The sequence below is a fragment of the Nasonia vitripennis genome, chromosome 4 (assembly GCF_009193385.2).
Source record: "Nasonia vitripennis strain AsymCx chromosome 4, Nvit_psr_1.1, whole genome shotgun sequence".
NCBI lineage: Eukaryota > Metazoa > Arthropoda > Insecta > Hymenoptera > Pteromalidae > Nasonia > Nasonia vitripennis.
In genome coordinates this window covers 16,532,372-16,545,216 of record NC_045760.1, presented here as the reverse complement: position 1 = coordinate 16,545,216, position 12,845 = coordinate 16,532,372, and the positions used below count along the sequence as shown (strand labels likewise).

The 12,845-nt window shown below is 42.5% G+C and overlaps 1 protein-coding gene across 1 annotated transcript in view; it reads right to left on the bottom strand.

The window, feature by feature from the left end:
* LOC100678187 (short neuropeptide F) overlaps nt 1-12,845 on the bottom strand; it is a 19,274-nt gene extending 6,429 nt beyond the window's left edge. The window contains exons 1-2 of the mRNA XM_008207615.4: nt 12,407-12,845; nt 4,281-4,384 (exon numbers count right to left, since the gene is read on the bottom strand). Coding sequence (XP_008205837.1) covers nt 4,281-4,368 — 88 coding nt within the window. The 5' untranslated portion in view covers nt 4,369-4,384; nt 12,407-12,845. The remainder of the gene's footprint in view (nt 1-4,280; nt 4,385-12,406) is intronic.

The following is a 12,845-nucleotide window of genomic DNA, read 5'->3' as shown; positions in this document are numbered from 1 at the left end:
TAATTGACAAATTTTTATATCTTTCAGGTTTGAAGAAATCGATCTTTATTGTAAGAAATAATTCCTTTTTATATTAAAATAAGGACTCTAAACTATTGAAACGTCTACTGTAAGAATATAACTAATTTATTTAGCAATTAAAAATCGTAACAAACAAGAGCATTAACAAAAACAAAAAAAAAAAGGAATGTGGCTGCATGTGTGGAATAGAAACCACGCACTATATTATTCATCTTTTATAAACGCGTCGAAGTCTTGCAGGATCTGACAATGCATCGCACGTAGGTTTCTACATGCTATTGTTATACGAATGCATTATTATGGAATCTTGCGTTGATTTTGTTTATTTCGGTATGATTCCTACAACATAAAATTCACGATCATCGCAGCGTTTACATAAAAAAAGTGAACAACGTATTTATTAAATATCACTTTTTAAAGTTTGATTATATATATGATTGTTCTCTTTTTTCATATAATGACATATATAATCACACGAATCTTGATGATTACTCTATGAAGAAGTGAGAATTCTGCGGGATAACGGCGGTGCTTCATATCTATTTGCGGCACATGATTTTAGGACCTCCTTGATGGTTCACTTTTTATGTGACATTAAATGTCACATAAAAACGACATTAAACGATAAGTAGACGTTGCGATCATAATAAACGCTAGGCATTCGATCTCCAAGTCATTGGCGTTTATCGTCGATGAAAGAAACGGTATAGCTGTAGAATATATTCAATACTCGTTTAATTGAAAGCCTGTATACTATATATTTGGAATATAGTATATAGTCAGCATAAGATATTCGATATTTTTTTTTTTAAGTGGAATTTGTAACTCGAAAGTTCATCGCCTCATCTACGCAAGCCTTCCACGCTGCCCTATCTTGAGTCAACCCCACCCAAGATGCACCTCTCCGATCGACACCCACCCGTCCTATTTCTACTAGATCCGCTTTTACGTTGTCCTCCCATCTACGTCTAGGTGTACCTAGAGGTCGCGTTACCATCGGCCTGCCCTTCATGACACGCGCTGCCGTACGGTCGTCTCCCATTCTCGCTACGTGCCCTGCCCATCCCAATCTGCGCGATTTTATTATTCTGTTAATATTTGGTGACGCATCCAGATTGCGTAACTCATCATTGTGTAGTCTCCTCCATTCCCCGGTTTCTTCATCTTTCTTCGGCCCGTATATTTTTCGCAAGACTTTATTTTCAAATACCCTAAAACGGTTGTCCGCCTGCTTAGTGAGAGCCCATGTTTCGCACCCGTACAGAACCACCGGCAGTATTATTGTCCTGTATATTCTTATTTTAACGTTTTTAGACAACAGCCTCGACTTAAGTAAATTACTCACGGCGTAGAAGCAAGCATTACCCGAATGGAGTCTCTTATTGATTTCGACATTAATCTCGTTTCTATCATTTATGGTCGTACCCAGATACCTGAATTCGCTAACCTTTTCAAAAGTAAAATTCCCGACTCTGAGATCTTCCTCCCCTCTGTAGATGCCTGGCTTATCCACAATCATGTACTTCGTTTTTGATTCACTCACTTCTAACCCTGTATACTCCACCGCTTTTATGAGGATTTCCGCGTTTCTTGCTACCGTTTCCCTACAATCCCCCAGTATATCCAAATCATCTGCGTAGCCTAGTATCTGCGTTGTTCCATTAAGCGTTGCGCCCAGCTGGCTAACCTGCATTTTTCTAACGGCATACTCTAACGTTAAGTTGAACAGCACCGTAGAGAGCCCATCCCCTTGTTTTAAACCATCGCGTATCATGAAGGGTTCTGATACATTACCGCCTACTCGGACCTTTCCCGTGCTTCCATTCAGACATATTTGAATTAATCTCACGAGTTTTTTCGGTACACCGAGAAGTACTAGAATTTGATACATTTTGCTTCGCTTAATAGAGTCGTACGCTTTTTTAAAATCTATAAATAGTAGGTGTATGGTTTCGCAAAATTCCCACTTTTTCTCTAACAACTGTCTTATTTCTGTAGATCGCGCTCGTCTGTTTCCTTACGTTAGAATACTCTTCTACGGTCCTATCGCTTCTATTTTGTAAGCTATCTAATTTAGCATTTTTGCGCCTTTCAAATCAGAGTTCGCACTCTTCGTCAAACCATGGTTTGCTCTTTGGCTTTTTCTTTTTACCCAATACTTTGTTCGCGGCCTCTTTTACCGTTTTTTCGATGTCCCCCCATAAGCTATTCAGTTCGTCATTCCCCTCCGGCGATGTGTTTGCTTCTTCAAGTGCCTGATTCGCTCTGTTCTATCTCGTAGCTTTTCAATATCGAAGCTTTCTACCTTGTTTGTTCGCTTACTATTTTGATTCGCTACTAGTCTAGCTCTTAATTTGGCTACTACTAGGAAGTGGTCCGAGTCGCTATCTGCCCCTCTGTAAGCCCTTACGTCGAGAACGTTAGTATGACGTCTTCAATGAGGAAATGATCAATTTGGTTCTGTGTGGCCCCGTCCGGCGATGTCCACGTTGCCTTGTATATGTCCTTGTGCTTAAAACACGTAGTTTTGATCATAAGATCTTTTGCCGCCACGAAATTTATGACCCTAATACCGTTATCATTGCTGGCTTCGTGCAGGCTTTCCTTCCCTATAGTAGGCCTAAACATTTCCTCCCTACCCATTTTAGCATTGAAATCGCCTAATACTATTCTTGTGTCATAAGACGCGAACTGGTCGATTACCTGCTCTAAAGTTTCGTAATAGAGATCCTTAGCTCCTTCTTCTTTGTCCTCCGTATAGGACAGTGTACATTAATAAATACATATCTATACCATTCACCTTAGATAATGATGTACGAGAGCCTATCATTGACGGATTTGAAACTTTTAACCGAATGTATGATGCTTTTGCTTACGAGAAATCCGGTGCCTAGAGATCCCCCACTCCCGGCCCCATACAGGTACGTGAAGTTACCCGATGCTAGTACTCCGCCATCTGGCCACCGCGATTCCTGTATTGCTACCAAATCTAGATTGTACCTATCAGCTTCCTTTACGAGTTCCTTAAACGCGCCTGCTCTGTATAGAGTGCGAACATTCCAAGTTCCGACCCTTAATTCCCTTTTGGTTCGGATTTGATTTTTTTGAGTCATGATAGTATGTTAAACCCGCGCGCTTCGGATCCTGTTCCGATCGCAGGTGAGTCCACCATTCTAGAAGTGATAACCCCCATACCTCTCTAGAACTAAGTATGAAAGCTTTCCGACTTTGACGAGGACAGTGTCAACTCGTCGTCAGACACACTACGGTTTCATTCTCACATCCTAACGCTCCCCTGCAAGGCAGCGCGCCTTCGCTGGCATCGTTACCGCGTAAGACCAGGTGACGAATCATTCTACACATCCCCTTTCGGGGCAGTTGTCATCGCTCCCGCATCCTCCTCGGCAGCAGGATTTTTGCCCATTTTTGTAATGTGTGATGAAAGAGATAGATTGAGAGATAAGAGATAATGTGAAGTGTTTTTGTTGTTGTGGTGCTTGCGTAGTGTTTCTAGATGAATGCATTCGACAGTGTGGGCTCATCACACCCACGCCTGTTCCTATCAGCTGTCCGCGGCTGCTTATTCAATTTATTCGCAGCTAACCTCTTTCTCAGGGGCTGTTCCTCTATCCGCAACCTCAGGACCCGCTGTGTAGTGGTGATAGGCACCCACCAGTCCGATCTGGACGACAACGCCCAAGACCCGCTTAGGGTAGCGGCATTGTAACAGAAGATATTCGATATTTCCGACAAAAATTGAAAAAAATCTTTAAGGGGTGCTATATAATGTACCGTTACAAACGCACTCATTTATATATTATCTCTTTTAATTATATACTTGTGAATATATGCATACCATTTAATCTGATATTTAATTGCGAGTAGTATTGACTCATAATTAGCAGTAGGTGTTTGGAAACGAAATGAACGACATCTGCAAAAATTTCACGCCAGCTCCCGAGTGAAAATATCTACTTTGCAATTCCCGAGTGTTTGTCGTGTTTGAAAAACTCTTAAAACCACACAGCAGCCGTTATCCTTCGTTTTTAGTTGAGTCAACATGAGTATATGAAATCACCAGGAGTACCATGTTTTCGCAATAAAAAACATACAGTGCCTGTATATTTTTGATAAACGATGAATGGCTTAAACAGGACAAATATACATGTGCTCGTCAATTAGAAAAATAATTTCATCCCGAAGTAAAAATTATACCAATTGATTGGGATATCTAAAACGTTTAAGGCATAAAAGCTTACTGCCGTAGTCCATGTAGTTTTCTACCGCTGACACAACGCCAACAATGACAAAGAAGACAATTGTCCACGTGCAGCCCTTTGCAATCATTTTGTCAAAAAATCAGCTGCAACATAAAATGAGAAAATATTGATTATTATAATCTCGTATATTAAAAAGCGTGTCAACGGCGATTAAAGATATTGTTAATGTTTTACTCGAGGGTCGTATCTGGAAAATCGTATTCACTGTATATTTTTTTCATTTATAACCAGATGATGCTAAATTACTTTTCGCGTGCGTGAACGCGAGGGTGGCTATACGTAATAAGCTGCTCCAGGCTTTCGTGTTATGAATTTATATTTCGCATGAAATAATAAAACAGGCAGATGCGGAGCATAAACGGCTGGAATGGAAGTCGAGCCGCGTAACAAAAACGGAATAACAACCGAGGTTTACTTTTGCTACGGCAGGCTAACTTTCTATCTTTTCTCGCACACAACAAGAATATTCCGTTACGAAAATTATATCTGCAAGTGCGCAGTATAAGTTTGATAATTGTTAAACCGGAGTGACTGTCGCTACAGCGTAGCTGCTCGTTAAAAATTACGCGGCAATGTATCAAGCAATAGCATGTAAATAAATCAAAAATACGTCTCTATACTTAGACAAACTGCGTTCCGGATGTTGAGGGTGAAATTCTTATATACCACCAGCCAACTGTAACGCACATGTTTACCAAACGTCCCGCGAGCTTTCGCACACACGCACACACACAGCGAACACCACCTCCTTTTAGCTCTTATCTGCGCCAAGAATTTCAGTTTCAATAAACATTTGCGTATAAACAAAACATGTGTATAGGTATATAAGCGGCGACTTGCTGTAAATACTGGAGGCAGTGATCGACGCGATGCTTATCTCTCGTAAGAGAATTTTATCGGTGCGCGGCTATCCACAAAACGCTGTTTTCAAGCCAGCAGTGTACAGCAAGAGCTTATACACCTCGGCATCAGCGACAACACTTGGTCATCGAAGCGTTAGGCGTATAATACTACGACTGACCTCGTTTCAACCAGCCATTCACTGCGTATACAACAACTCAGTGTCAGGTACGTTACCTTTGCGCGACACCAGCTGCCGACGCTATAATTGAATGTATACACACACACACACACATACACACACACACTCTCGTGCGTAATCGTCAAGCGTGCGGGGCTGCACGTGAAACAAAATCTCGGTATAAGATAAAAAGACGGGCTTTCTCTGCGTTTGAAGGTACAGTGCGATGTCGAGCTAGAAAAGCCACGAACGAGTGAAACATTCTCGTTCCCGATTCCGAGAAAGTGTAAGCTCAATATCAGCAGCCGGGAATTTTATAGAGATCATTCTTGCACGCGTTCTCTTTCGTGAATAAGAAGATAATTATACTAATAAGGCACCGATGCTGACGATGCTGACAGTGTATAACGCTATACTATCGGTTGCGTCTGATCCCGACGTAATGAGGCCACGACGAGAGATTATCTAATTTTATTTCAGACTGCTACAGCAAGGACTTTCGTGCGCGTCGGCTTCTGATACGAACAAAAGCAGCGACATAATTTCGAGTCCGGTGTGCGTTGCGTAAGGCATAACTGCACCCTGCGCAGGTGCGGCTCAACAAAGCGCTGCATTAAATGTAATCTTCGCTTAATAAGCCGTTCAAATTGTCAAAGCTTAACCTCAAATGACCGGACGGACGTCAAAATATTTTAACAGACGAGCGTACGCGTTTAATCTCACTTGGACCTGTCCTGTTTCCTTCTCGCCTGCACTGATGCGCGGAGTCCACGCGCGACGTCCTTGCGCTTCGTAAAGATTAATGAACCGTGCAATTATCATTTATATCGGGCGCGATGATTTTCTCTCATTTGAAAGTAGATTAATAGTAAAATTGCTGCACCAATTGAATTTCCCGCCGCGGCAAGGAGCGCCTCTTTCTCACATGCAGCCCGCGCTACACACGACTTGGAATACTTATAGGAATAGAATCAGTTTAGTCCGTGAATTAACAACATCTTCATTATTGAATCAAGTAAGTCGAGCATTTATCATACATACGATGCTAATGTATACAGAAATTATTCGTGAGCTCGCCAGCTGTCGTCAAGCGCGTAATTACTTTGCGTGATAACTAAATTGGTATACTTAATACGTATGTTATGCTACGGCATTGCCTGTTATTACAATATAACTGCTTGTAGATAATAAATGTGCGCTGGGATTGAGAGCAGACCTGTGATTAGAAAGTACGGCTGACTTAGAGGACCGAAGAATAATGAAGCGCGAAATACGTATAGGAACAGGTGCAAATAATTAACAGATGATGCTAATGGATTTGGTGATAAATATACATTTGCTACACGTCACGTTACATCTTGCATTTAGGAGCCCGCCACTATATACTAGCTGAATGAAAAGCGCTCAACCCTCCCGCAAAATTCATCGTCCGGGCGTAATCAGCTTACGGGCACATGATAAGTATATGCTTACAACAACGTATTCTATTCGGGCAGCACTAAATAGCGGGTGTATAACAACTTGGTAATCATGCTATTATACGATTTTAGATTATATCATGCGTGCGAGCTCGCTTTAAATTGCAACCAAAGAAGCAGCGCGTGATTTTAATCATTTCTTTTATCATGTTAAATTTTGGAAGAAAACACTTTGCTTGCGTAGGCGGCGCTAAAAGCAATTAACACAAACGGAATATCAGAATTTTTTACGCAGGACTCTAATTGCAGCCGGTAATTACTTTTCGGCGGTTAGCTGGACTGTTTTTGGGTATACGACGAGTAAACAAATTCGCTTCCGGCGGTGTAATACTCGACTCGTGACGTCCGAAATAAAAATTTCAGCGGTTCCGCAAAAGCGACGAGCAAAATAAATCGCATCGAGTCCTCGACGAGAGCGGTGCGTTTCTACATGTACATCAGCGAGAGGGGCGCAAGCAAAAAACGAAGCATACCTGCGCGCGGCGACGCGAAAACAATTTACAGCGGCCGTCCAATTCTTCAGCCCCGCTATACACACACACGTTGGACCCGACTCAATTACCGCGACAAAGTGTATCCTGGCGGTCGGCGGAATACCGTGGCGTATTCCCAAAACGCACCTTGGACACCGGCTCTCAAGCGCCGCCGCGAGGAAAGGGACTACGCAGATTCTACGGATACGCGCGCGTGAAACCGCACAGTACAGCGCACGTATAATTCACGCTCCAAATAAGACTTGACAAACGGTTTCCCGCCGCCGCCGCCGCGTACGAAAGTATGTATGTCGTAGATCCCGGACCAACCCTCGGATTCCGTAAAAGCCGCGCGGTGAGTCAGTCAAGGCGCTCTTCGTCGCGGAGATTTATCCGCGTATTTAAAGTATGTGTACGCGCGAACGACGGACCTTGGCAAGATCGCGACGATATTACGGCGCGATAGGAAATTTTACCACCTTCTTACCCTCCATATATATATACTATACACAGCATATTATATAGGTGTATAGCTCCCCAATAAAGAGCACTCTCAAAGAGTTTTCCAAAGCAGTTCGGGGACATTTATCGATCGACGATTCGCGCACGTGCTGTAGTGTGTGCTCTTGAGCTACGTGATGTTTTTACTCTTACGCTTGCACGCTGCTCTCGTGCATGTATACCCAGGCCGCGTGGCGGCCGTGCGAAAGTAACGTGCGGCTCGACCGATGTGGACCGAACACGTGAAGCTCGCGCGCCTCGCTCATTTTCGTTATGCGCGCTCTATTTTTTCGATCGCGCTCATGCATACCCCCTGCGCATATACTGCCGCTGTTGATCTGCACTGACGCGCTAATCGCATCACGGCTTGCTGATGGCTCGATTGTCGAAAGTATTGACATTTACGTAACTAATGAAATGTACCTATATCGCATGGGGATGCTAACGCGGTCTTTCATTTCATGCGATCTTTGCACGCAGTCGTGCATCGAGCACCAGGCGCGCGCGGGCGCGGCTGCTTATTTGGCCACGATGATTTTCGGCGGTTATGTCACGCCTTGTATATGCATATAAACAGGTCTTTGTTAATTCGATTATAATCAGAGTAATAAGGATGTCGTTAATTCCTTAATTATTGAAACGTTAAAGCTTATACTCCTGCCATCTAATTACCCAGGTATTTTTATAATAACCTTCGCTCGTGCTCATCCAGACGACGTGGCGGCATCATCCCTCGGCCATATTTTATATCGTCCGTAAAAAAAATACGGCCAGTTTTACACCCTTAATTCTGCAATAATCCCTACGTTATCGGCTTATATTGCTCACTTTTATTGTGAAAATCACGATAACATATAAACATGCGAATGAATTCGAAAGCAGTTCGTCATAAATTAATGCGTAGGAAATAACAATTTAATTATATTAAAATGCGCGTGTATACAGTTTTCTGCTTTCATTAGTGCAATTTTTTGAATCGGCGAGTGTGAAAAGGTGTTCGAATAATGCGTTTATTAATCATTACTCGTTTGCTGCTGCTTTAATTAACGAGTACCTCGAGCCATAGAAATTGTGTAATCGATATAATGGGATGCGTAGTAACATATATACCTCAGTTCAGTTTATGATTATAAAAAAAAAGATCTCAACTCATTCAAAATACCAATTATTGCACAATTCCATAACGCAAAACCTTATATTATGATCTCATTATTTTCGGTATTTTTGACGCTTTCCCGTAGACGGACAACTCATACTATACGTATCCATCAATACGCCCTCGTACGCGTAGCGTCGCGCCGCGCACGAGTTCGTTTATAAATATACACCTGTTTTATACATAATGTATTGTATAGCCCCTCGTAAACGCGTCTTCAAGATTCCACGCAAGAACTACAACATTTACGCTCTTGGAGTTCTTGCCTATACTACTTCGATAGTACAAAAATTCGTGCGCGAGACAATTCGTAGTAAAGTTCTACCATCATTACCGAATAACACGAAGAGTGATTAAAGTCAGAGTACGGCGCGACGCGGCTATACGTATATGGACACACGCACGCGTGTATGTACTTATATGAGGACTGAAAGTTGCCGGGAGCGCACATGCTCGCGCGCCTTTTTATTATTATTTCAATTCTAACGAGCTGGCCCCACGGCTTTCGACCTCTTATAAGCTTTGTATGGGTCTTTAGGGCTTTCCCGACGGGCTGCGCGCGTTTGCTGACAAAGAATTGCTCTATTAGCTGGCTGTGTTAGGCTGATGTAAAATCGTTTTGTACTTTGAAGATATATAATGGGGAGAGTTTTTTCATTGCTTCGATTATGGTTTGCGACGTCGTTTCGCCTCTATTTGATACGGCGTTATTTAAGATGAGACGTTTGCTTCGAAGATAAATTATAATTTAACATCGCAAAAATATTTATGAAGTCAGATATACGCGATTAAAAACTACTTTTAATAAAATTTAAAACATAAAACATCTCAATTTTCCGTACATCCAATATATTATGTTCCGAAACCACTGCAAGGTAGCACAAAAGTATCAATTTTCCGTAGCGTACATCGCGGTTATGTGTTGCTCTACTTATATAGCATAACGATTTCTCCTATAGTTATTCGAGAAAATCTAGCTACGTTTTATCGGATTTTTCAAGAAACACAACCGGGTAACCGCGTCAAGATATATCTATAAAGATTACGAGATATCAAATGTTATATATTCGATCTCGTTCAATCACAAATCTCATTTCTCTGAAAAAATTTAATGTTTTTTTTTTGTAAAACGTCATTCTTAACGTTGTAGAGGGTCGGATAGAATTCAATTTTTTGCTCGAAGGTACTATCTGGCCACATTATTCCGAACCTGCTGAAATAAAGCGATTCGGTCTGTAATTCTTCGAGGAAGCGCAGTTCGCTTTTAATCCGTTTTATAATGCTGCCTCTAAACCAGTACGTGGGTGGATAAATCTGCCAGTTCTGGTCGTCTTGATAAAAATTCATTAACCGTATATAATCCACGACTTGACCTCCGATTTCCCTACAAGTCCTGTCGTCAAGCTTTTTGCCGCGACGATTCCGAATCCCGCAGCCGCATATACCTCTTTCACTCTTTGCCTGTAATGGGACACCAGCGGGCGTGCAAACACAGCCGGAATCGATTATAATCGCATGACAAATCCGATATACGAGCGTCCGCTCGAATTCCGACCACAGGTTCGCACGGCGCGTGCGACCCTCATTTACGCCCGGAATGAGCTCAAAGAAGCCGCAGCACAACTTATAAGCGCGAGAGACAAAGAAGAGAACGGAGCTTTCTTGAGAAACTTCCCCTGCGTTTATTTTCCAATGGAAGGCTCGCGGCTTTCTTTATAATAACAGCTTACACTTTAAAATTAAAACAGCGCGTAGCGGAACGCCTGCAGCCGTCGGACGCGCGTCAAGATTGTTTTTAGACCCGAGCAGCATGCGTGATTGCGTCTACGTGATTTTTATGCGGGACTATCGCTCTATGAGGTATTGGAGAGATTAGCTCGTAACACTATGCATTTCGGGCGTTATATGGATCGACCTATTGCGAGGCGGGTATCGTTGATTATCTGTGCTGCAATCAGTAACCGATAATAAAATCGATTTTAATTAGAGAGCCCTTTTAATGTATCAAGGGCCTTTTACTTCCGTCAATCTGGCAGCGCGAAGGTAAATATTCTATTGTGCCTTGATATAGTAGTGCGATAGATGGAAAATATTTATTAGTTAATTACTCAAAACACGATAATCTTGTGTTCAACGCGAAAAAAAAGAGCGAAGGAAGCCTACGCTAAACTGTATGTAAAATATGTGTTAATACTTATTGTTTAAATCATCACTTACTTGGTTTTGCTTGTATAAAAATATATCAAAGAAATGTAGTCAAGGTTTGGCAGAAAAAAATCTACTATTATTTTATATATTATCTTAAGAGAATATTGTCAGCACAGCGCATCAAGTGAAAAAAAATTAGCGTTTGTTCTGAAAAAAGATCAACAAGCGTAGAAAAAAACAACTTATTGTAATTAAAATAATCGAAGCATTGCCAAAGTTTAACGTCTCAAACTACCGTGTACTGCAGAAAAAAATTAATTTCACAAAAAATTCTTTGTAAAAATGTTTTTTGACATAAAAGTTTTACTGTTTGTCGCACTCTAATGAAATTGGAAACCAATTTACGCTGGCACATTTTCTACCTTTTAATTTAATTCGAGTTTACTTTTCATTTGTCAAAACACGAATATTTTATTTTTACCGGAATATCTGAATTGTAAATTGTCAAAAATAATAGAACGCGCAAGAAAAAAAAATAGTATACAGGTCAATTTAAACGAGATCCACGGAGGGAGTGTAGATTGTTTCTACGATTATTTTTCATTACGAAGCTAATTAGCCGCATTTTAATATTTTCCAGCGACGGCCGTATAGCTTAATCTCACACTAACGCAGCTGTGCTTCTCCCGTTTCGCCTAATCATATTCAAATACACTTCCCGCCTTAACAAAACCCTTCTCTCATTTGCATGCGCAGCTTGTTAGCAAGCGTAGAAAAGAATGTGAGAAAAACAGCCCGGACATACACATAGAAAATGCACTGCGCATTGCCAGAGTCCGAAAGTAGTAAAAGTCAAGTAGTACAAGTACGTTTCGATCAGCCGTAAAGCGAACTGAGCCAACACAACGGTCGAGCGAACTTCTATGTTTTTGTCTCTTAAAATTTAAATTTCCCTAACGCATCTCCAATTCGCGCGGGCCTGGAAGGTATATGAAAAACGAGAGCTTGTGTCCGTATTCGCTTCTCGCCGTTTGCATAGAGCGTCGTACGAGGCACGCGCGGACAGTGGGAATTTTCGAAAAATTCCAACGAAATAACTCGAGTACCGCCTCCCCAACGCAAACACCATTTCGAGCGCAGAAAAAAGAGACGTGAGCTGTGGCTAAGAAGCTCTCACATATCCCGCGGCGGATAAATCTTTCGAGCGCTTTCCGTCTCACGTCCCTGCACTCGCTGCCAAAGTCCAGCGTCAACACGCTCATCGCGTACTCTTTCTTGAAAAGAAGAAGAAGCGCACACATATAGCGACAGAATTAAAATCCACTTACTGTTTAGAATCGACGGCTCCTTGGATAGCGCGTGCACGGCGGTCTCTCTCTCTCTCTCTCTCTCTCTCTCTCTCTCTCTCTCTCTCTCTTGCTGTCAGGCGATCGGTGCGCTCCTGCCTCGCTCGTTGATCCCGCACGCGCGTACGATCGGTGCTTGGAAGTCGTCGACGGAGAACAGCCGCGGGGCGATCGAATCGAGTGTGCGGGAAAAGTGGCGGAAGAGCGGAGATCGACGGGGAGAAAGGGGTGAGAGTAGCGTATGGGAGAGCGCCGAGAGATGTATAATCTATAAGAAGCGCGCTGCTGCGGCCGAGAGTCACTGTGGTGGTGATAACGACAAGTGTGACGGCGCCGGAGCGCAGCAGAGTATATATACCGGCTCGGGCGGCCGAGCCAGCGCGCACACGGACGAACGCAAGGGTGGGGGTGCCAAAGCTCG